At 41.3% G+C, this 26051-nt stretch overlaps 1 protein-coding gene across 3 annotated transcripts in view; it reads left to right on the forward strand.

Annotated features, from left to right (window-relative positions):
* Positions 1 to 2775: 2775 nt before the first annotated feature.
* The window catches only part of GRHL2 (grainyhead like transcription factor 2), a 176513-nt gene continuing 153237 nt past the window's right edge, over positions 2776 to 26051 (forward strand). Inside the window, exon 1 of one of the 3 annotated variants that reach the window (XM_024251472.3) lies at positions 2776 to 3133. In XM_024251472.3, the coding sequence (XP_024107240.1) occupies positions 3114 to 3133 (20 nt within the window). In that variant the 5' untranslated portion in view covers positions 2776 to 3113. Of the gene's footprint in view, positions 3134 to 15041; positions 15476 to 26051 lie in introns of those variants that run through there. The other 2 variants (XM_054518706.2, XM_054518705.2) reach the window with 2 other exon arrangements.

The following is a 26051-nucleotide window of genomic DNA, read 5'->3' on the forward strand; positions in this document are numbered from 1 at the left end:
GCTACGACCATGTCACTACACTCCAGCTGGTGTGACAGAGTAAGAACTTGTTTTTAAAAATTTAATTAATTTTTTTTAGAGACAAGGTTTTGCTATGTAGCCCAGGCTGGAGTGCAGTGTCATGATCTTGACTCACTGCAGCCTTGACCTCCCTGGGGTCAGGCAATCTCCTCACCTCAGCCCCCTGGGTAGCCGGGACTACAGGTGCACACCAGTATGCCTGGTTAGTTTTTGTATTTTTTGTGGAGATGGGGTCTAGCTTCATTGCCCATGCTGATCTTGAACTCCTGGACTCAAGTGATCCTCCTGCCTTGGCCTCCCAAAGTGCTGGGATTACAGGTGCAAGCCACTGTGCATGGCCTAAAAATTTTTTTAATTAGAAAATTAAAATAAATAAGTGAAAAGCAATTTCTATAAAATTATGAATGAAGAAATTCTGGTTAGAATTCTACACTTGGTCAAACTCTCTATTAAAAGTAAAAGTTGAATAAAGACATATTCAAGTATGTAATAACTCAAATTTTTACCTTCTGTACCCTTTCTTGGGCTGTTACTAAAACATGTGCCATGGAAAATGAAGCAGTAAACCAAGAAAGAAGGCACAAAACACAGAAATGGGGGTTCTCACACTACAGATTAAGGAGTGTCCCAGGCTGGGCATGGTGTCTCATGCCTGTAATCCCAGCACTTTGGGAGGCCGAGGCAGGTGGATCACCTGAGGTCAGGAGTTCTAGACCAGCCTGACCAACATGGAGAAACCCCGTCTCTACTAAAAATACAAAATTAGCTGGACGTGGTAGCGCATGCCTGTAATCCCAGCTACTTGGGAGGCTGAGGCAGGAGAATCACTTGAACCCGGGAGGCAGAGGTTGCAGTGAGCTGAGATCACACCGTTGCATTCTAGCCTGGGCAACAGAGAGAGACTCCATCAAAAAAAAAAAAAAAAAAAAAAAGGAGTGTCCCAGGATGACACTTGAGCAGCGGATCCATAGAGCAACTCATCTCCACTGAAACAGTAGAACAATGAATTTCTGGAGGAATTGTTTTCAGGGGAAAATTGGAATTGATTGATCATTTGGAAAATAAACATGATAGTCATTTGATAGACCAGTTGTAGAAAAATATCAGGATAGGTGCATAACAAACTAAGTAAATAGATACAAGGTTTTATAAGGAAGAAAACAAGAATAGTACACTATTGGCTCTGTTGTCATTGCTATTCGCATAGTCACTTACTTAGCTCCTAAACTGTGAAAGTGCTGTGTTGGAAGGAGAAGTTGCTTGGCATGAAACAGCTAAATCCTAATCTGAAGCAACAGGTAGTCAGAGCACAACATCTATTGGCAAATCAAGAGATGACAGTATAAATTATTTAGAAATAGGGAGGTAAATGACAGAAGAGACAGATAAAAGTGGAACATGGCTGCCTCTAAAAAGGAGAGGAACATGATAGGTATTGCATTATCTTAAAATATTATATTCAGACAGTACCTGCATTGTCTTAAAAGTGTGTGTTTTTTAAAGTGTGTGTTTATATTCTTTTTAAAAAATACAATTTTGAAATCTATTTGTTGAAAATGGACACATGGAACAAACCAAAACTTGTTTTATCATGTAATTTTCAGAAAATATGTGATCCATAAAGATTAAAAGAAAAGTTGTATTAAGTCTGGCAGCTTTAGTATTAACTTGAAATAAAATATGGCAAGCTTTCCACGTCCTCCTTTATTTCCACAATCCATATGTACGAGCTAGATTCCAGTCAGAACTTCCACAAATACTTCACTCTTTGGTAGCAGCGGTTATAAATTACACCTTTGCTAATTTGCGTTGTTCCCAACCAGGAGAAACATTACCACAAAAAAAGTCAGTTTCATCCTGCAGTGTTTCCGTAGCAACCATATTAAGCTGGAAGAATAAAGCTCCTTTGTAGTAGTAGCGTCTATTGAATTACAATGTAAATGTTGATGCCTGCCTGGAAACGTCAAATGACAACAGGTTTACAGAACGAATTCAGTGGTTGTTTGCAGCTCTGGAATCCCAGGCTGCAGAGTTGAGATCGAAGAGGTGCGTCTGGCCATCTTAGTGTCCATTCAACCAAATCTCCTCACTCCATCAAAACCACGCCACTCCCCACCTGCCCAGCTCTTAAAAGGATGCTCACCTGTTTGAAAATCTGTAATATATCTGATGTCTTTTACACGGCAGGACACGAAAAGTGTTTGTTGTGGATAAGAGTGTTAAAAATTCAATTACGCAACAGACCAAACTTTGTGCTTCTTTCCCCCTCTCAGCACAAAGTAACTTTAGTCCCGTCCTCTTCTGCCACTGTCAAACAGCCCTGTTACTGTGGGCATTAAATGCCTTGTGGCGTACTGCGCATTTGATTCTGGTTGACTTGGGATACCTGAGCTCGGCTCTCATTAGCTCTTCCGCTCGACCCACAATCCCTAGTGTTTGCAGGTGTTGCATTCCCCCAACCCCTTTCTTCGCTTCAACCAGTAGCCTCCACCTTCCCATCCCTGCCTTGGAGAAGGAGGAAAACGCAGCTTGAGATCTACTCGAAGAACTGACCCTCAGCTCTCACAGGCTGCCGCCGAGCTGCAAGCATGCCGCCGCTCCACTCAGGTAAACTTCGGAGTGAGTTACCTGCACTTGGAGAAGGGCCTTACCTGAGCGCGCCTCTGCCAATGGCAGCTCACCTGAGTGAGCTCCCCAGCCAATCATCGCGCAGCTCGTCCCTCGGGCTTGTACCCTTTAGTGAAAGAATTCAGCTCCTTGCGAGAAAGTTACCTGTGGCCGCCCAAGTCCGCCACTTTCTGCTCTGTGTCTGCCCATTGCCACGATCCAGGAGGACTCCGCGCCGCCCGGCCGCCTCCGAGCTCGGGCCCCATGTGAGGGGCCCCCCCTTATCCCACCTTTCCGGCTAGGTGAGGGCGCGAGCGGGCGAGCGAGCGAGAGTGGTGAGGGGGGACGGAAAAGCAGAATTACCTGTAGCTCTTGTTCTGCCATCTCGGGCGCTCTCACACACCTTCACCTGCACAGACTTGAAAGTCCAGTTTCACCAGAGGCTGAGGCTCCAGGAAAAGGGGAGCAAGTTCATTGGATCAAACATGTCACAAGAGTCGGACAAGTAAGTGGATCACACGCGCCGGCTGCTGCTACTACTACCACTTTGGGCTGATGGCAACTGGTTTGTTATGTTTTTGTTTTTAAGTTGCTATTGTTGGTATTTTTCTTTCTTTTTTCTTTTTCTTTTTGTTGGATCCAGACTTTTCCGCATTATGTTTCTACCCTGATTAAGGGGAGAAACCCTCCAACAATGTGAATGTTTAATATCCCCTTTGGGCCTTGATAGTAAAAGTGGGTTTTCCTTTTCCTTCCTCCCTTAGGAATGGTCTCAGCTCCCGCTCCCGGATGAATACTTGGATATTGCCAGAGGTTTTGGTAGATGGGCGCGGGAGTCCTGCTCTTCCCCCTCTGCTTTAGCTGCTCTCACCGATCTGGCGTTTAGGGCCATTTGGAAACTCAGCTGAGTTCCTTCGATTTGTCCAAAGGGCCTACTGGAAAAGTGGGGCTTGGCCGCTTTTGTGTGACCGCAACAAAGAGCTTTTATATGAGGCAGAAACGGCCATCTTCTCGCACCGGGCAGGAGGGTGGGCGTGAGTGCGCGCCCGCGTGTGGCCCCGATGGGAGGCGAGGCGCTGGGAGGCCGGGGTGCGCTGGGGCGGCCGGCGCCATCCCCCACTCCCTCGACATCCCGCCTCCCTCCCCCCCTCCCCCGCCTCCCTCCCCCGGGTCCGCCCCCGCATTGTTTGGCCACCTTCCTCAGGTGCCCAGGGGAAAGGACGGTTCGCAAACTGGGGGAACTCATGTGAGGCCTCGAGTTAGGGCCTCGGCGGGGCGCGAAGGGGCGCCTGCCACTGAGCGATTCACCCGCGCCCCGACGGCGTCTGCACGCCCCTCGAGCTCGCGGTCCTCCACGCAGTTGGCCGCCACCTCGGACGCGGCAGGCGGGACTGCGTGGGGCGCGCCGAGCCTTTTCGGGGTGCTCTCGCCGTCAAGGCCGAGGGCTCGGGGCGGCGGGAACGCTGGGCTCGCGTCCTTCCCGTCCCGGACAGGCACTCCAGACGCGCCGGGGAGCCACAGCCTGCGCGGCCGGAGCCGCCCGCGGGTCACTGGGCCCGGTCCGGCCGCGTCCTGACGGCCTCCCCGCGGGCCGGCCCCCGCCCTCGGAAGGCTTTGTGCGAGCCGGGGGAGGTGGGGCCTGGGCGGGCGCGGGAGGGAGCCGGAGGTGGGTCCCGCGGCCTTTCTCGGGATTCGGCGGGGACACTCCCTTCCCCCTCCTCTCGGGCGCGTCCGGGTCTGGGAACTGGCTGCGTCCTATTGGAAGTGCGCGGGGCCGCCCTTTACTTTGCCGTGGCGTTGCGGCCACCCCGAGGGGACTTCCTGAAGGTGTCTCGCCGGAGAGGGCCGGTGCCCCAAGGCCGCGGGCCGCTGGGCCTGTCATGGAGAAGTGGCGGGGACCCGTCCCAAGTTGAGGGACCACGAGGGAGGAGTGGGAAGGCCCTGCGGACCTGTTCTGGGGTGGAGGGGAAGGACTAGCCTCAACATAAAGCCGCTGGTAGGTTAGGCGAACCTAAGAAAATGCGCTGTCATACTTAAAAAGCAAAAAACTGCCAGATAGTTGTACCCCGTTAGCCACCGATGAGGAATTAACCGAGTACAGCATACCGGAGGGGAAGAACTAGCGTTACCAACACGGGAGAGGGTCGGAGGCAGGGTAGGAAGAGGAAAGTGTGTGGTTGTCTGAGAACACCCCCAGCTCCTCCCCATATCTCTCTAGTCTTTAAGGAAACACGACTCGAGTTTGAAATTTTCAGTAGCCAAATCCGGAGGCGACAGCAAGTTTTTGGGGTTTGTTTTGATCCTTGCCTGCGTCAAAGATGATTGCAAATCTAGTTTAATTAATCGCGCAATTAACATTTAGTTTGCTTAGTTTTGTGATACAACAGAACTCGAATTCAGAATGAAAACGGGTCGGTCTTTATTTTCACCAGTTATACTTAGCAGCAATAAGAACAATGTGTTTACCATCAGAAATAAGTACTGAGCGCCTGCAATCTGGTTTCACCACACGCATCACCTAGTTTTTACGGGTGATAAGTATCTGGGATTACATATGCTTGCATTTAATGAACGTTGCTTTTATCTAGTGGTTTCCAAGACGAAATTTTGTATCCTAGGAAAAGTAATCGTTACAATGGTGCAAAGAGACAATTCGACTGGTTTATTTCTCTCTCATTGGGCTGTTGAAAATGCTTTAAGTCAATACATGACTTCTGGATCATTTTTGCGAATTCTAGCCTAGTTTTCTTAATATTAATATTCTAAGGGAGCCCCGGCAGGGGTGGGTCTGAAGCTTATGCAACTATGTGTGTGACATGGGGTGGGGACTGTAAGTAAACGGGCCCCTGGGTACACCGTGGGGCTTCCTTCTTGAGCAAGTGAGAGGCTTCATCAGCCTCATGGAAAATCCGCCTTACGAGGCCTGCCTGTAGTTTCTGGAAATAACATGAACGAACACACACTGGATGTTCTTTCATAATCCCATTGAGATTTAGGCAATCTTTGGGATTGCACAGGAAGATATTTCTGGTTAACAAGTCTGGACTGAAGTAGCATCGTCTTTTTTATGGTGTGGACTTTTCAGATTGAAACGTTCTGCTTTTGATGTTCTGCAGTGTTGATGCTATCGCCAATTAAAACAAAGTATTTTTAGGACATTTTGTCTTTGTACATATTTTAAAATTCTCTACTCCATCTTAAATTTTATGAAGATTTAAGATCTTTGTCAGCAAGCATGTGTACAAGTGAAGCAATGCTAGATTAAGAAACTCTTATTTTACTGCCAAAATGTATAAAATATATTCAGAGAACGTGTAGGTACTACGTGATTTGATACTGACAGGTGTTTTTCATTAGGTAAGTGTATTTTCTGGTTACCTACTATTTGTAACACATTCAGATAGGCGTAATAGAGGCATGCGAAGATGGATAAGATGAGCTCTGTTCTCAGGGGGCTTACACTGTAGTGGAAAGCAACTCATGGACAGACATACTTCTAATAAACACAATGCCTAATAGTTACAAAAAATACAATAGTTACAAAAATGTTTTTAAAAATACAATACAGGGGCCAGGTGCGGTGGCTCACACCTGTAATCCCAGCACTTTGGCAGGCCAAGGCAGGTGGATTAGGAGGTCAGGAGTTCATGACCAGCCTGATCAACATAGTGAAACCCTGTCTCTACTAAATATACAAAAAATTAGCTGGGTGTGGTGGCGGGTGCCTGTAATCTCAGCTACTTGGGAGGCTGAGGCAGAGAATCCCTTGAACCTGGGAGGCGGAGGTTGCAGTGAACTGAGATCGCGCCACTGCACTCCAGCCTGGGTGACAGTGCGAGACTCCATCTAAAAAAAAAAAAAAAAAAAAAATACAGGTCATGATAAGCTGCCTCTCCCTACTCATCGCATTTTTATTTATGATAATTTCAGTCATTTTGTGTGTTTTTTGTTAAGGAGTCCTGCTATGATTCAGAAAATGGCTGAAGTTATAGGTATCTCATGTGGATAACTTTTCAAGTAATGGGATGACTCTACATTTTAATTAAACTCTGTAGTCTTTAGTTTTATAAATGCATATGCTTGTTTACATTTGGCTATGCAAAATTTCTTTTAAGGTTAGAAACGTCAAGAATTTATCATATCTTTTTCAAACCAATACCTATACCCATTCACTTTTTGAATGAATATGCCTTGAATGCCACTATATACTTGGCATTGAGATTCACTGGTGAATAGAACCTAGTCCCTGCCTGCATGGTGCTTACTGTGTGTGTGTTGGGGGTGGGGGGGAAGGGGCAGGGTTGTTGACAGCAAATCAACAAAAAAGTAAACATATATTTAATTAGATGATAAGTGCTATGAAGGAAAGCAAAACCAGCTGGAGGGATTGAGAATAATGGGGAGGTCTTTTGTATAGGGTGATCATGGACAGCTTCTCCAATGAGGTGAGCTTTGAGTGGAGGCCTGAGTGAAGTGAGGGATGAAGCCCTAAGATACCTGGGGTAAGAGTGTTACAGGCAGGTGGAAGAGCAAGTGCCAGGGCCCTGGGGTGAGAGTGTGGTTAGCATGGTCTAGGACCAGAAAGGAGCTCTGTGTAGGTGAATCAGTGTCAGAGATAGTAGCATCATCAAATAAATTAACATGATCTGTTCTCTACTTACTAATCTGGACAGTTGCATACTCAAAACAGTCAAAATTATTCTTGTAAGTGGTCTTGGTAATCAAGAAATAGTAACACCCAAAGAGTAAATGATGAACCAGCTAATACCATCAGACTTGTTTCTTTCCCTGAGTATCACCAGTTTAATGGTGAGGGGTCCAGAGTTCTGTTCCCTACAATGGATTAAATCGTGTACACTCCTTGATTCAGAGATGAATAAATGCACACATTCTGGAGGATCCCTGGGGATTCAAACTAAAGAAGAGAGACAAAGTACAGATAGTGTTTGCTCACACACGCCCACCTCCCTGAAACTTGTAGTGTAACCTACTGCCTTCAGCTACCATCTCCACTCCTTAACATTAGGCTTGTGCAAGGTAAAATTTGCCCTTGCTGCCTTCCTCTTGCTCTTGTTCAGTTTCTATAAACTATATCCATCAGAAAACATGGACTTGTCCACTGTGTCTGGAGAAACACTGCATAGCATGTGCTTTAGTGAGTTTCCCATTTTCAATGAAGTAAACTGACATACAGGCAAAGTTAACTGAAAAACAAGTTGAAGATGATGCACATGCTTAAAAATAGGAATCTCCACAGGAATTTCTAAAATCATTGCATCTCAAACTCACCTGAGTTTAAAACATATAAAATATCATCTGAGGCACCCGGGGTCCCAACCCAGCAGTGTTGAATCAGATTCCCCAAGAGAGAGCACAGGGAATCTGCATCTAAACAATGTTCCAGGCATTATAATTGCCTTAAATAGGGCAACACTGCTTCAAATTAAACTTAATGTTAGTTTACATAATAGATGCAATTTATATGCAGCTTTTCAGGTGCATATCCAATGTGTAAGTGAAAGAAATCTGTGGACTTTTACTTTATGCTACCTTGGATGAGCAGCTTCAGATATGATTTTAACATGGATATAAGACTTCTTAGGCCTGCCCTAGATGTTGTTTGCTTTCATTGTTTTGCTGAACTGCTGCTTCTTTAAGAAAGGGGTCTTTTTGAAGGGGAATATGTTTCCAGAGCTGCAAAAGAACTGATTTGAAGTGATGTCACCCACATGGGCCTGCATCAGGCTTGCCAAAGCTCTAGCTAGGGTTTCTGGCTGAATCCCACTCATGTGCGAGCTGGTGTTCAATTTTTGTTTATTTATATTTTTATTTATTTATTTATTTTTGAGACAGAGTCTTGCTCTGTTGCCCAGGCTGGTGTGCACTGGCACAATCTTGGCTCACTGCAACCTCTGCCTCCCAAGTTCAAGAGATTCTCCTGCCTCAGCCTCCCCAGTAGCTGGGATTACAGGTGTGTGCCACCACGCTCGGCTAACTTTTTGTATTTTTAATAGAGATGGGGTTTCATCATGTTGGCCAGGCTGGTCTCAAACTCCTGACCTCAAGTGATCCACCCACCTTAGCTTCCCAAAGTGCTGGGATTACAGGCATGAGCCGCCATGCTTGGTGTTCACTTTTTTGAGGACTATTGTTTCATTGAATTCAGATTCTATTTTGTAGTACAAAGTCAAAGGTAAAGAGCTCTAGTTTGATGTTGGTCTCTGGTGAAATGATTTGATAGGATGATGACTGCAGTTTCATTTCTAAGGCTCATGGTAGCTTGAAGTATTACTCTGATAAGATGGTACTAGATCTTCTGTTGGCCTACAGCGAGGGTCTGTTTTAAACTGACTGCAGAGTCCAGACCATTCAAATGGTCCCAGTGCCACCTGACTTAAGGGAGATTAGGAGTAAGTATTAGAGCAATCAATGAAAAGCTATGTCTAGCAATTTCTACTAGGCTCAGGAAAGTAAAAGGAGAATTTAGAAAAGTAGATGGATAAAGCCGGGCGCGGTGGCTCATGCCTGTAATCCCAGCACTTTGGGAGGCCGAGGTGGGCGGATCATGAGGTCAGGAGATCGAGACCATCCTGGCTAACACGGTGAAAGCCCGTCTCTACTAAAAATACAAAAAATTAGCCAGGCATGGTGGCGGGCGCCTGTAGTCCCAGCTACTTGGGAGGCTGAGGTGGGAGAATGGCGTGAATCCAGAAGGCAGAGCTTGCAGTGAGCTCTGTGCTCCAGCCTGGGAGATAGCAAGACTCCGTCTCAAAAAAAAAAAAAAAAAAAAAAAAAAAAGAAAAAAAGAAAAGTACTTGGATAAATCAAACATACATAGAAGCATTTAAAAAACATTAACAGTACCCAATCACCTCAAGAAGTGTTTGTTTCAAATGTATAGAAAATTCAAATAAGATTTTTTGGATGTTAGGTTGTTAAATTTACTTTTTAAAAAGTCTTAGATAATTCAGGCAACTGCCTTTGTTCCTCTTTATGGCTTTGGTCTAACTGTAGACATACATTTCTGGTTAAAAAATTAACTATGGTTACATAGTATTTTTCCCCTTCCTTACTTCCTCCCTCATTTAAACTAACATTTTCTTCTTGTTCCCTCCTTCCCTTCTTTCCTTCCTTGGTTTGTCTCCCTAATGTCACTTTCCTGTTTTTTTTCCCTCCCATATTACTTGGTGAGAACTGACAGCTGCACAGCTTCTGCGCATAGAGATAACTGTGAGTCTGATTTTAGGTGCTGCTATAGTTAGTGAACTTTGCTGCATTCTTTCAGTATTTACAGCATCAGCAGCCCATCCTTGTTACCTGGGCCAAGAGGTAAGATCATTGCAGCAGATGATGTCAACTAGGTTTAACCTTGGAAAAATTTAAAGTTATTTTTAGTATAAGAAAAGCCTTACCCTAAGTTAATTAGAGTTCTCACTCATGATCCCTGGCATTCACTAGGGTACTGATACTCTCTTCCTTTTCAAGAGGTTTTCAATGACTCTTGTTCAATTATAAAAACTAGGCCTGGCCGGGCGAGGTGGCTCATGCCTGTAATCCCAGCACTTTGGGAGGCCGAGGCAGGCAGATCACGAGGTCAGGAGTTCGATACCCGTCTGGCCAATATGGTGAAACCCCGTCTTTAGTAATAACACAAAAATTAGCCAGGCATGGTGGCACACGCCTGTACTCCTAGCTACTTGGGAGGCTGAGGCAGGAGAATCGCTTGAACACAGGAGGTGGAGGTTGCAGTGAACCAAGATCGCACCAGTGCACTCCAGCCTGGGCAACAGAGTGAGACTCTGTCTCAGAAAAAAACCAACCAACCAACCAAACAAAAAATAAAAACAAACAAACAAACAAACAAAAAACAACAACAAAAAAAACTAGGCCTAACCTGATAAAGGGTAGTGATTGGTTTGGCAAACTTGTCCAGGGAAAATTCCTTAATGAGCAGCAACAGGCTGGATAGGAATTTTTGCTTTGGCCCAGGAGGACTGGTGGGTTGCTTAGTAACAACAACAGGTACCTGGGAGTCCCTCAGATAGCTTCACTGGTCTTCAGATTTAGGCCTCCAGATTTCAGATTCACCCTACCATCTACCTGCCTGCATAGTTTCTTCCTTTGGATGAATTCAGGCTCTTCAGATCAGTTTTGTTTATTTTTCCATTACCAGGAGAGTACATTTTATGTTGTAAGTTTCTTATAATGGTAAATGGTAAACTGGATTATAATAGGTAATAATGAAAGTGTATTTTTTTTTTTTTTGAGTTGGAGTTTTGTTCTTGTTGCCCAGGCTGGAGTAAAGTGGCACGATCTCGGCTCACTGCAACCTCCGCCTCCTGGGTTCAAGCAGTTCTCCTACCTTAGCCTCCTGAGTAGCTGGGACTATAGATGTGCGCCACTACACCCGGCTAATTTTTTGGTATTTTTAGTAGAGACAGAGTTTCGCCATTTTGGCCAGTCTTGTCTCGAACTCCTGACCTCAGATGATCCATTCACCTTGGCCTCCCAAAGTGCTAGGATTACAGGCATGAGCCACCATGCCCGACTGAAAGTGTGTTTTATGCTCTAAGTTTCTTAATGGTAAATGGTAAAAAAAGTACTGGATTATAATGGGTTAAGTGGGATAGAAATAAGAAAGCATTCGTTTGGGGATCTCTACCTCCCATCCCCAATTATACTGGGAAAAGAGAAGTGTTTCAGCTTCGTGAGTTTTGGTGAGCAGTAGTAATATTATTTGTAAAAAGAGCACCTTTTGATTTGCCACATACAATACTACTCAAATAACACATTTTAAGAATTCTTATAGGAAGTGCTAGAAAAGCTGGTGCATTTCAGGGGATTTCAATGTATATTTTGAAAATAAGTCAGGGTTCTGGAGGTTGTTCATGCATTTGAATGGGCGTTCAGTGGAAAGCAATCAATGCCTGTGGTAGATGAAGTACCTTATTTTACTTTGTAATGAACATGGCAATGAACTTTGTGGGGAGCACTTCACTTTCACTCCCAAGGAAATGCTTCCTTTACAAGTGTGAATGCAGATACCCACCGGAACAGAAACGGAAAGCAAGAATTTCTTGTGGCTTCTCTTTATTTTGGCGCAAGCCTTTCATCTGAACTCTGAATATACAAATATAACTAACCCTGAGAGCCAGAGTCCCTTCTTTTTTAAGGCCCATGAATTTAGATCAGGGTTTTAGGAGACAAGGAAAGGCTGAAGTGAAGGAAGAGGAGTGGAGAAAGGAAAGGACGAGAGGGAACAGGAAGAAACTGCTTAACTACTGTTAAGTTGCCAGTGTTTTCTCAGTGGAGTGTGAGCGGCCAGCAGGGGCTGCTGCCGGGGCCTAGGGTATGAAAGCATGTGGCTGTTTGGCCTCCTAGATAATTGGTTTTGGTTTTAATTTGCAATCTAGAATTCTAGAGCTAGAAAGAGCCTTAGGGATCATCCAAATGCATCGTAGAGCATGTGAGTGAGCAAGTATAGATTTTGATCTAAAAGCCTGGTTTGAGAAGAAATGTAAGAAGAAATCTTACATTTTTTCTTCTGTGTTTCGTTTTGGGATTCTAAGTATAAATTGAAAATTTGGAGTTTTGATTAGTTTGAAAAAACATGCTTTTTTTTTTTTTTTTTTAGAAAGATTGAGAGCAAGATAAGCACTGCATGTTTACTTCTTAAACCATGAACATGAGTCTGTGAAATACCTGGTTAAGATTCTGATACCATTACTGGGGAGTTAAAATTGACTTTTCTTCCCACACTCACCCCAAATCATTGTTTTTGGTTCTCAGTTCAGTGAGCCCCATAAAATAACTGCCTTCTGTACTTCTTGGATCTAACTTTTCAAAGAAATAAGGAACAAAGGTAGCTTTTGCCTCTTTCCTGCATTGCCAATAAGATAATTAACATAAGATCAGAAGATTCTTCTTTCATTATTTTTCATCTGTAAAATGGAGTTGAACTAAATGATCTCCATGAATAATTACCTGCTCCAATATTCTGTGTCTCATTTTCTCCCTCCAGAGGGGTCTGGGCTGGTGGCGGCTCACAGCAGGGGCCATGAACATTAGCAAGACAGGAGGTTACAGGCACAGTGGGACCTGCTTCTGCTCCCAAGCCCCCTCACCTCCTTTACCAAAATCAACGGTGGTCTGATTCAGATGACAGACTTTTGGAAGGCAGGAGGAATTCAGAGGATCACATGGAATTCAGAAGGGCAGCAAGGCGGTGAAATCAATGGTTTAACTAGTGGACTCCTGCACAGCCTTACTGGGATGGTAGAAAAGTGGTACAAGAAAATCAGATAAAGTGGGCTGGCAGGGACGCTGAGAACTTCTTCCCAGAGACAGCCCAGGAAGTGTTCATTCTGGCAGGCTCATGGAGTGAGAGTGAGGCAATATCAGAATGAATGGAACATTGACTAAAATTTAGTAAGCTGAAAACCTTAAGTAGGTGAAAGGGATGACCTCCTCCTCCTCCTTCTCCTCTTCCTTCTTCTATTCTTTCTCCTCTTCCTCCTCTTCCTTTTCCTCATCCTCTTTCTTCTCCTTCTCCTCCTCTTCTCCCTCCCCTTCTCCATCTTTTTTTTTCTTTCTCCCCCTTCTCCCTTTCTCTATTACTCCTTTTAATAAAATGTAATTCACAGACACCCACTGTCAAAAAATATTGCCAAGTGAATAGTTTAGTAAATGTTCAGAAGAGATTTCAAATAATATAAGGATAAGAATAGCAGCCACAGTTTCACTTCAAGGATAAGGTAATATATTATTTCACTTCAGGGCACACAATGATCATTTATTTAAGTCAGGAATAAAATCTCCTCTGGTATCCTACTGTGTTATAGAATTTAAAAGTCTCTGAAGTCGAGTTTTTCTGAAGTCAATAGCCCCTGAAAGGTTCATATGTTGGAGGGAATTTTGATTAGCTCACAGGACATTTATGTTTCCTCTGCAAACTAGGATTTTTAAGTTGCTCTGGAGTCCTGGTGTATACGTTTAAGAATATGTGCATTTTACGTATTTTGGAAAATAATTTTAAAAAGAACAAATACCTCAATAGAAAGGTGATCAAAGAGCATGAGTAGACAATTAGTAAAAGCTGTATGAGTGGCTAATAAAGACAGAAAATAATATTAGCTGTAAGCTGTATTAGTGATAAGAGAATACAGATTAAATAACAGAGATATTCTAAGTTTCTCTGTCAAAGTGGCTAAAATTAACAAAACTGGGTTCGGGTAAAATATATTTCTGGAGTATTATAACTTATCACAAACTTTCTGGAAGGCAGTTTGGCAAAACTGGTTGAAATGGGTCTACCCATTGATAACTAAATTCCAGTTTCAGGGATTTGTCTTAAAGACATAACTAAAGATATAAAGTGCCACATGATTTTTAAAAGTGAAAAATCAGTGTAACCCTAAAAGCCTGGCTATAAAGGGTTGGTTTAGTAAATCATGGTTTAGTGAGATGATGGGACACTATGCAAGCATTACACATCACATTAATGAAAAAATCCTTAATGATAAGAGAAAATGTTCATGATGTATTATATCAGAATGTTTATAGGCATAAAAAGATGAAGAATAAAGAATTCAGAAAAAACACAAAAAGTTAACAGTGGTTTGCTCTCTTAAGGATAAAATAAAGGTATTTTTTGTCTGTTAGTGTTTCTCTGTGTTTTCCTACTGTGCTGATGTGAGCTTGCACTGCTTTTGTAATTCAGGATAAATTTTATTTATGCATTTATGTATTTATGTATATATTTATTTAAAAAATTTAAAGGTTGTATATAAAAATAGTTATTAAGTGGAGACACTTAAGAATAATACACACTTCTCTAAATAAAACAGAAAAGCCTACTTGCTGCTTGCTTGCTGCAGGTAGAATTGACCCGATCCCCTGCGGAAGTCCCTGCCCTCTCCTCTCTGTCCCAGGAATGCCACGCTGCCCTTCACGTAGGCATGCTGCCTGTCGGTTCTGTGCTATTCCTCAGTGACCTGTAGATTCATTATCTGTGTCTCCACAACCTTGTCCTTTTGGATTTGCATATGTGTTAAGTCCAATTATTAAATCCAGTGATTTTTCAAAATAGCAAAAGTAGGTGTAGGAGTTTCCAACATGTGTATAATGTGAAGCTGAGGAATGACTAAGAATGAAAGAAACTCCATTTGTTCCACTCAGTGGGCTGCATGTGCCTATGGAGTTTCACTTGAAGCAAACTCTCTCGAGGCAGACCTGCAGGCCTCACCACCTCAGACCCTGCCTGAATGTTCATGGGAGAGACTTGGTGTTGGGCCCAGTTTTGAGCTCTTTTGGAGGGACAGGGAGAGCCTGGAATATTACTTCCTTTAAAAACAAAAGGTAGTTGTAGGCAAGGTCGGGTTTTTTTTTGTATTTTCTAGAATAAAAATTTATTTTTTTTTTAGAGTATAGACTTTCTTCTCCCTGGAGGGCCACATAGTGACTCATCTGACTGCTTCTGCAAGCTGGTGCATAGATCATGCCAGACCAGCTTGGGTCTGTTAGTTAAGCTGCAGGAGATTGCATCATAGGATTTACTGCAGGCGTCTTTAATGGAAGTGTTGTCGCCAACGTGAACTTCTTTGCTTATCAACCTATCCAAGAAGCATCCACAGCAGGGAACAAAAAGTACCTGATGGGAACTTGCTGGGGAAACTGGCCTCCCAGAGTCACTGAAGTTGCCAACATCGCATTAGGAAAAAAAAAAAAAAAAGAGGAGGCTAAAAATACAACAACAAAAAAAGGTGGAAATGAACTTTTGTAAAATGTGAGCAAAACCAAAGCAATCTTCGGCTGCAGAATCAACACAGAGATGGTGAAACAGGAACTAGTAGGTATACATTTTGGCTGTGTGCTCAAAAGTGAATTTGCAATTGTCCCCTCTCTCCCACTCCCAACTGGCCCTCCCCTCCCCCATCCTTTCCTTCATATTGTATAGAAATTCTTCAAACCTCAAATACTATATCTAATATTTTCAAAAAATCATGATCTTCTTTGGATGTTAAAAGTCTAAATGGGCTGGGTGTGGTGGCTCATGCCTATAATCCCAGCACTTAGGGAGGCCGAGGCGGGTGGATCACCTGAGGTCAGGAGTTTGAGACAAGCCTGACCAACATGGAGAAACCTCGTCTCTATTAAAATACAAAATTAGCCAGGTGTGGTGGTACATGCCTATAATCCCAGCTACTCGGGAGGCTGAGTCAGGAGAATTGCTTGAACCTGGGAGGCAGAGGTTGCAGTGAGCCAAGATTGCACCACTGTACTCCAGCCTGGGCAACAAGAGTGAAACTCTGTCTCAAAAAAAAAAAAAAAAAAGTGTAAATAAAGGCACCTATCCTTACGGGGCTTGTGGGAGGGTTGAGGGAAGGACTACAGTCTCCTTTTATCTTGTGTTTATCTTTAGTTTTAGCAAACATTCTATAAGGTATGTTTTGTATCACATTCAGCCACATGAAAAACACAGATTTGCATTTTGATTTTGTTCACAAAATTTGGGACACAAGTCGTTTATCACTTTTAACCTCCTGAAGTTGAACTGGGGCAGCAGTAGTATCGTTATGCTTGTTAGCCTTCATAATCCTTCCTAAGCAATAAAATACCTATGTGGTCAAATCCCAGGACACATTGAATTACAAGCTCCAAGTTTTTCCACTGCAGCGTATCCAAGTGTGCTTGGAAAGATGAACAAAATTAAACATGCTATTTAGAGCTTTCAGGGCTAACTAGATTTTGATGTTGTCATTGTAGCAAATATTTCTAGAGTATGGAAGAAGTTGAAAATGTTTTTATGATACAGAGATTTTTATTGTACTGCATATTTAATGAATTATTTTATAAATTGCTGTTGTGAAGCATTTCTGAATGACCTGCCTTCTAGCTTTCAATGCTATTGCCCAGGCTGACTTTTACTGCAACTGTTTTATGATACAGTTTTGCATTGTATGTGTTTACTTTTTAAAGAAGCATTTCCTGGGAGGTTTCTTTTTCTGGTTATGAAAATAATATATGCTTATGGGGAAAAATTGGAAAATAGAAACAAGTATCTAGAAGAAAAATCACTCATAATTCCAGCACTCTGTTAATACTTTGTCTTTTCTTACAGTTTTGAATATGTGCATGCATAGTATATCAATGTGTTTTTACAAAGAGTGTGCAAATTATGATTCTCTTTTTTACATCATTCATGCCATTCTGCATTTTCCACTTAATACTATACTATTGATACTTTACCAATCCCTTAAGTATTCTCCTACATAGCATTTAAAGGTGAAATCTACCACCTCCTATTTTTAATATTTATGTTGTTTTGACTTTTCAGTGTAATAAATCATGTTTATATGTAAAGGTTTTTATCTCTGGTTATTACTGTAGAATAGATTTCTGGAAGTATAAGAACAAGAGACATAAATATTTTTAGGTCCTTGCTACATAATTTGAAAATGACTCCTAGAAAGATTTTAACAATTTGTGTTCTCCCAACAGTGTTTGAGGGTGTCTTTTTCTCATTGTCTCACCAGTAAATGACAATTGTAATTTGTTTATTTGCGATGCAAAAAAAAAAAAAAATTGCAATTTGATAGTTAAAGAAATTGAACATTTTCTCAGATTTTTATTTTGTAATTTGTATTTCCTTTTAGTGAAGCTCTTGCTTTTACCCTGGCTACTACCTATGATTGTGTTATGTTCTGAAGGAGAGAGAACTTGGCTGAGGGGGACTTTGGGGCTGAGATCCAGCTGTGCTCCCCTCTGGCGTCTACCCAAAGCTGTACCTTCCAACATCTGTACAGTTGCACCCTATGGGCTAACAGAGGCCTGTTCTTATTTTTCATTTATTAAAAAATAAATTGAGATACTCGTATTTTTATCATTGACTTGTGAGAGCTCTTTTTGCACCTAAAACTATTAACCCTCTTGTTAAAATCTTGGCTATCATTTCAAGTTGTTACTTTAATTTCAAGATTTAAAAAATGTTCAGAAGTTTAAATTTTTAAATGTCAAATATGTTGGTCTTATGTATGTGTGAGTACTTTCATTCCTTTCACATATGGAAAGCTTGAGATTAATCTTTATGGATTTTACTCATTAAATTTTTTTCTTTTTAGCCTTTTTTTAGTGTTATTTAAAAGATTCTATAAGAGGTAATTTATACTTAAATGTAAAAGTATCAGAAAATAACAATTTTCTACCACTCAGAGATGTTAATACTGTTAACATTTTGAAATCTATATTTTTACTCCCTTTTCTGTGCATGTATATACAATTACACTATGTATGAAAAGATAAGATAGTGATTTATATACTGTTTAGTAACTTATTTTTTAAATTGATACTTATTACAGATAGCTTTCCACGACAACACATATTTTTAATGGCCCAATAGTTTTACATTGGGTAAAAATATCCAAATTAACCATTTCTCCTTTGTTGTATATTTAGATTTTTCCATTTTTTACTACTAAGGTCAATACTTGAATGATTATCCTTTCTTTTTTTTTTTTTTTTTTTTTAGACAAGAGTCTTACTCTGTCACTTAGGCTGGAGTGCAGTGGTGCAGTCTCAGCTCACCGCAACCTCCGTCTCCTGGGTTCAAGCAATTTTCGTGCCTTAGCCTCTCGAATAGCTGAGATTACAGATGTGTGCCACCATGCCCAGCTAATTTTTGTATTTTCAGCAGGAATATTGGGGTTTTGCTATGTTGGCCAGACTGGTCTCGAACTCCTGGTCTCAAGAGATCTACCTGCCTTGGGCTCCCAAAGTGCTTGTATTACAGGCATAAGCCACCGTGCCCGGCCTTGAATGATTATCCTTATCACTAAATTTTGCACACTTCTTAGTTATTTCTTTGAAATACATTCCAATGCATAGAAATTCCTAATCAAAAGGTATGCACTTTTTGAAGACATTTGGTTCATATTTCCAAATTGCCATCCATATATTTTCTCCTAATTAACACTCCCACCAATGGTGTATCTGAGAGTAGAATTCCACATTCCGTCTCTAACAATGCATATTATGATCCTCTCTTTAGTCTTTGCCAATTTGGTAGATTAAAAATGGTACTTGTTTTGAATTGCATTTCTTTCCATTTACTCAGGTTTTGTTTTTTTTTTTTAATCACAGGAGAGCTTTATCTTTGTTTGCTTTAAATATATACAGAGTATTTTGAGATCTTGAAAGTGCTTAGGGGTTTGTACAGAGTTCAGCTGTAGAGCATTTACAGTCAGTAAAAAAGAGTTTGTTAGCAGAGTGTGGAGCCATGATCTCTTCTCTCAGTACGTCATTGGGTCTGAGAACAATCCCCAATTCACAGCCCTCATTCCTTTGCCAATGAAAGCAGTGACTCAGATCAGCATTTAAAGTCCCCTGATCAATGACCACAAATTCAAGGTACCTAGTCAAGGGTGAGTTTGGGATGAGTTCAGGATGAATATATCCAAACAACAACAAATGAGTGGCCACCACATAAGCCTATTTGACTATATGATTTATTGAGTGCCTATAGCCAGACACAAACCTGGGCACCGACCTAAATGCGGAGACCCCAAAGATGAGACAGTTAGGTCAAGGTTTAAGATTGTAATTAGAAAAAACATAATTTAGGAAAAAGCAATTGCATATTTACCTTCCATTCTTCAGATAATTAGTTGTGGGAAATGTGGAGGCAGGTCCAGAATGAGACAAGATAGTGTGAGTCTTCAAATTTTGTACTTTATTTCGATTTCAAAGGTCTGCCACTATTTTTCATTTCTCAGGTTTGGTCAGGCTTTCATCCCTCCTGTTTGTTTTCTTTCTTTCTCTTTCTTTTTCTTTCTTTCTTTCTTTCTTTCTTTCTTTCTTTCTTTCTTTCTTTCTTTCTTTTGTTTCTTTCTTTCTTCCTTCTTCTTTTGTGTGTGTGTGTGTGTGTGTGTGTGTGTGTGGTTTTTTTTTTTTTTTTTTTTTTTTTTTTTGGCCTATTAGTGGTTAAGAAACACTTTGGTTGTTTATCTAAATGGTAGGGCTATTTAAAATGAAGTCACTTTTCAAAGATAAGGCTCCAGGGCTCTGCAATTAAACTTTATATTAAAAACCTTTCCTAGAGCTGCGGATTAAAACATCTGTCACATGCATGTTGCTTATAATGTTAAACGTAACATCTGTGGAAAATGGCAATTTATGGAAGTAATTTGGTACTTTTCTAAACTGAGATACAACATTAAAACATGTAGGGCAATTAAGAATTTGTCTTAAAGTGTTGATGGCATTAGAGACAGCTGCATTAATCAGGAACTGATTATCTGGTCTGTGAATTATTGAGGCTATTTTCTTCAATTTTCCTCTTATGGTTAGCCTTTTAGAGATATATATATATATTTTTTTTCCTCTACAAATCTTGCAGAGAGGGCATGAACAGAAAAATTCAGCTTAATTAGTTTGGCTACTGATTAAGGGGAAAACATACTTAATTCTAGTAGAAGGTTAAACTCACTATTTTAAATACATTCTTAAATTATCTAGGATTTCATGTGATCCAAGCTATATCTTCTCCTACTTTTTTTACAAAATGTTCTTGAAGCTGTAAATATAAGAATTGCTTGATTAGGAAGTCAACCACTTGCAAGCAACAAATAATGGTTCTCCTCCATAAAACCTATAAAGCACTTATGTAAATGAAGGGTAATCTTTAAGTAATTGGTTATAGTGCATATTTTTATTTATTTATTTATTTATTTTGAGACAGAGTCTTACTCTGTTGCCTAGAGCAGAGTGCAGTGGTGTGATTTCGGCTCACTGAAGCCTTGACCTCCCAGGCCCAGATGATCTTCCTACCTCAACCTCCTGAGTAGCTGTAGCTGGAACTACAGACTCACACCACCATGCCCAGCTGAATTTTGTATTTTTTGTAGAGATGGGGTTTCACCGTGTTGCCCAGGCTGGTCTCGAACTCCTGGGCTCGAGTGATCTGCCCACCTCTGCTGCCCAAGGTGGTGGGATTACAGGCGTGAGCCACTGCAACTAGCCATATTTTTAACTTTTTGCAAACTAACTCTGTAAGTATTTGTCCATGAGTTTTATGACTTTTTCCGTAAATATTTTAATGTTAGTAGAGCATTATATACTGTGGATTTATCATCAACTTACATTTAGGTTACATGTAGGTTGTTGCTAGAATTTTCACTATTATAAAGTCATAATTCTATAAAAATCCTTAGGCATAAAATCTTTCAAGATTTTTATATTCCTGAATTAAGGGCCAGTGAGCAAACAAAAAAGATTTTTAAATCGTTTCCTGGAATGAATTTCTACAAGTAGAATTTCCTAGCTTAAAATTTACAAATATTAAAAAATATATGTTATTACACAATAACTATCAATTTAGTGAGAAAAAAGATACACTTGCCTTTTATATTTCTCTCCTACCACTTTCAATAGAACTTTAACAATTTCTGTGGATATTCTTCCAGATGTTTTTCCAGGCATTGTACCACACATAAATGCACATGCATTTGAGAGTTTTAAAATTTTTCACTTGTCGGCTGAGCGTGATGGCTTACAACTGTAATCCCACTACTTTGGGAGGCTGAGGCGGGTGGATTACTTGAGGCCAGGAGTTTGAGGCCAGCCTGCCTGGCCAACATGGCAAAACCCCGTCTGTACTAAAAATACAAAAAAATTAGCCAGGCATAGTGGTGTGTGCCTGTAATCCCAGCCACTCAGGAGGCTGAGGCAAGAGAATCGCTTGAACCTGGGAGGTGGAGGTTGCAGTGAGTGGAGATCGTGCCACTGGACTCCAGCCTGGGCAACAGAGCAAGACTCCATCTCAAAAAAAGAAAATTTTTTTTCACTTGTCTTATTATTTACAAAAATAATTTTATACATGTTGTTTTATGATTTTGATAGTTCCATATCAATAATACAGTCACCTCATTTTTTGGGTTGCATGATATTTCTTTTTTTTTTCTTTTTTTATTATTATTATACTTTAAGTTTTAGGGTACATGTGCACAATGTGCAGGTTAGTTACATATTTATACATGTGCCATGCTGGTGTGCTGCACCCATTAACTCATCATTTAGCATTAGGTATATCTCCTAATGCTATCCCTCCCCCGTCCCCCCACCCCACAACAGTCCCCAGAGTGTGATGTTCCCCTTCCTGTGTCCATGTGTTCTCATTGTTCAATTCCCATCTATGAGTGAGAACAGGGTTGCATGATATTTCATAGAAAGAATATACAAGTGACTAAAGGACAAATTCATAGAAGCGGAACCTTTAGGGCAAAGGCTAAGCATATTGAAGCCTTCGATAGATTGCTCTCCAAAAATGCTACTTTAATTTATAATCCAATCAATAATTGTCAAATATGCTTACTGCTGCCTACCATCCCAGCAGTGCATCTTATCAGTCTTTTTCAACCTCCATCTCCTGGGTTCAAGTGATTCCTCAAGCGATGCCTCAGGCTCCTGAGTAGCTGGGACTACAGGCGTGTGCCACCACACCTGGCTAATTTTTGTATTTTTAATAGAGATGGGGTTTTGCCATGTTGGCCAGGCTGGTCTTGAACTCCTGACCTTGGGATCTGCCTGTTGCCTTGGCCTTCCATAGTACTGGGATTATAGGCATGAGCTACTGTGCCCGGCCTCATCTTGTTTTTTTTTTTTAATGGCTTCTAGGTTGTATGCCTTGCTTAAGAAGGCTTTCTCTGCTCTAAAATTAAATACAGACAACTTTTCCCCCACGCAAATTTCTCCTAAATTTTATTCTATCATTCTATTTATTTTATTCTTTTATGGTTTCACATTTCCACTAAAAGCTTTGATCCACCTGGAATTTATTCAATGAAGAAATGAGGTGAGGTTTTTACATAACTGTTTTTCTAGATGGCCAAACTATTGTGCCAATGCCATTTATTAAGCAATACATAATATTTCCCTCACTTGTCTGAAATCCAGCCTTTATTATAGATTAAATTCCTTTGTGTATTTAAGACTATTTTTTAACTCTTCAGTGTGTTACATTGATCTATTTATGCCTATGAAGCAACTATTTATTTAAGTTTATGCAATGTTTTAATATCTGGAAATGTTGTGCCATCTAATTAGTCTACTTTAAAAAAATCTCTCTGGTTATTTTGGCTTTTTTTTTTTTAATGCAAACTGGAATCAGCTTCTGTAGTTCTTAAGAAAACCTGATTTGAGAGTGAGGAGAAGGGAAGGGATTCATTAAACTTTATGAATAACTTTAGTGTAGAGTTAATATCTTATTAACATCATGCATTCCTATAAAAACAAATATGTTTTGCTCTATTTATTTAAATCATCTTTGATGTTCCTCAGTATCATTAAAACATTTTCTTCATTAGAACTTGCACTTTTATTATATTTACTTTTAAAAGTTTATCCAAAAGTACGTTATATTTTTGGTACTATTTTAAGAGGTATCTTTACTTATTAAATATGTTTTATTTTATTTTATTTACATTTTGAGACACAGTGTCACTTTGTCACCCAGGCCCAAGTGCAGTGGCACGATCTCAGCTCACCGCAACCTCCGCCTCCCGGGTTCGAGCAATTCTCTGGCCTCAGCCACCCGAGTAGCTGGGATTACAGGTGTGCACCACGATGCCTGACTAATTTTTGTATTTTTAGTAGGGATGGGGTTTCACCATGTTGCCCAGGCTGTGTTTTGATTTCTTAAATCTTTCTCTTTTATTACGCTGGTCGGGATTGGCAGAGGATGCTTTCAGTATTTCACTGTTCAGCATAATGGTGCCGTTCGTTTCTTGGCTATTGCCTTAGTGCAATCAGACTGCTATAGCAAAGTACTGGGTGGCTTATAAACAACAGAAACTGATGTCTCACCGTTTCGTAGGCTAAAGGTCTGAGATCCGGGTGCCAGCATGGAGGGGCTCTGGTGAAGTCCCTCTTCTTAGCTGGCTAGTTTCCTGGCCTCTCCACCTCTAAATGCCATCACATTAGGGATGGTATTTCAACATATGAATTTTAGGGGTGTACAAACATTCAGTTTATTGCAGCTGTTAATAATTTTTATATTGGGTTTTTTCCTTTGTTTTCTTGATATAGTGATATCAATCAATAAATTTCCTAATTTTTTTTTGAGTAGTTTTGCATTCCTGGGATAAGCCTTACAGGGTGATGTTGTTGTTGTAGTAGTTGTTTAAATAATAGATTCAGTTCATCAATATTTTTCTGAGGATTTTATGTCTGTATTCATCACAATCCCACTACTTGCTGGGGTTGTGGCCTTGGGTAAATTACTTAATTTCTCTTAGTTTCTCATCTATAAAAAGGGAATAATAGTGAGAGATCTTGCCTCCCAGCATTACGGTGAGGTATATAACCCTTAGAACAGTCTGTGAGACATGGTAAACACTCAGTAAATGTTTGTCCTCATTGTTGTTATTGTAACTGACACGGGTCTCCTCTTTCCTGGGTGTGTGTATGTGTCTCTGTGTATGTGGGTGCATGCTATCGTTGTGCTTTTTTTTTTTTTTTTTTGAGATGGAGTTTTGCTCTTGTCGCCTAGGCTGGAGTGCATTGGCTCGATCTCAGCTCACTGCAGCCTCCACCTCCTGGATTCAAATGATTCTCCTGTCTCAGCCTCCCTAGTAGCTGGGATTACAGGCGCCCACCACCACGCCCGGCTAATTTTTGTACTTTTAGTAAAGACAGGGGTTTCACCATGTTGGCCAGGCTGGTCTCGAACTCCTGACCTCAGGCGATCTTCCCACCTTGGCCTCCCAAGGTGCTGGGATTACACACGTGAGCTATCACACCTGGCCATTGTGCATTTTGATATCTGTGTTATACCAGCTGATTTTAATGAGCTGGGAAACTTTCCATGCTTTATTATGCACTGCAACAATTCAAACAATGTTGGAATTATCTATTCCTTGAAGGTTGCTGGGCCCATGAAAGTCCTTGACTAACCTTTCAATGTCTTCTATGCTCCCTTTGTGTATCTACTGAGGCTTTCACACTAAGGCGAAGTTTTAGCATTTATGTTTTACAGGAAGTCATCAGCTTCAGGTCTCCCTTATCTCACTGGGTCTGTCTTCTCACCCTTTCTTCATCAGATTTTACCTCTCCTGCCATTCTCTTTACCCCAGCCCCACTCTTACACACATACACATACATTTACATGCTCATACCCATATGTGCACACACAGAGGACAGTTCAGTGCTTTTATGAAAACGTGGCTAGAAAAACTGGAGCCACAGTACATTAGACTTATACAGTGATTCCTGTGGATAGAACTGGGACCAATAGGTGAAAACAAAGAGATTTTGTCTCAGTTTATGTATGTGTTAGTCCAGATGCTCCAAGAAGCAGACACCATGATGAGGTTAAACATGCGAGGATCTTACTAACGGAATGCACCTGTGAGGGAATGGAGTGGGGGAGCTAAGCAAGGGAAGGAGAGCCCCCAGACTCTGAGGCAAGCCCAGCCCAAGGGCTGGAGAGACCCAGCAGTCTAAGAAAACTTCCTCAAAGCCCTAGGAGTCCTTTATTTTGTGCCATCAGAGGAGTCCTGCATCTGTCATGGAATCTGGGCCAGTACAGCCTCTGGCTGGGAGCAGCCTGTGGGAGGCCTGGCTGCAGCCGGGCCCATGGACAGCTACTCTCCCAGCAGCTGGAGTGCTGCAAGGTGTCTGCTAGTGGCTGCCACAAAGTGAAAGTTTCCTAACAACTTGAGCTTTCTGCCAGTGGAATGAAGAGCTTTTTCAGGTAGTGACTTATTTTTAGAGATGTTTAGGCAGACGAATGTTAGGATGGGGCTGTCTGTGTTTGAGGGAGAAAGTCTCAACCTTTAAGTTCCACTTCCATGCTCACTTTTCTCTCTCCTCCTCTTCTCCTTCCTCCTCTACTCTCTGTCCTTCCCCCTTTCTTCTCTTCCTCCTTGTTCTTTCTTCTTCTCCTTTTTTCTTCTCCCTTTCCTTTCCTTTCTTTCCCTTTCTTTCCTTTCCTTTTCTTCTTTCCTTCCTTTACCCCTTCCTCCCTTCCTTTCCCCCCCTTCATTCTCCTTCCTTCCTTCCTTCCTCCCTCCCTCCCCTCCGTCCCTCCTTATAGGGATCACTGCAATGAGGTCTTGCAGTAGGAAAGAGAGAATAGACTCAACTCCCTCTCTCTTTCTCTCTCGCTGTCTCTCTGCACACATACACACACACACACACACACACACACACACACACACATTAATATTATATATGAGGTTGGGGTGTGGCCATCACTTTTCCTACTTCATCAGCTTTTCTTACAAATTTAAAAAATGTCTTATGACGCTTACATTCAGCAGTTTACCATCCTCTTCCCCTCTTCCAGCCTGAGAATGTCCTTCTTCCCAGAGTCCTGTCTCATTGTTGACAAGTTCAGGAACTAGAGGTTTACTTAAGTCACAGATTCTGTC

Source organism: Pongo abelii, chromosome 7 (assembly GCF_028885655.2).
Source record: "Pongo abelii isolate AG06213 chromosome 7, NHGRI_mPonAbe1-v2.0_pri, whole genome shotgun sequence".
Taxonomy (NCBI): Eukaryota; Metazoa; Chordata; class Mammalia; order Primates; family Hominidae; genus Pongo; species Pongo abelii.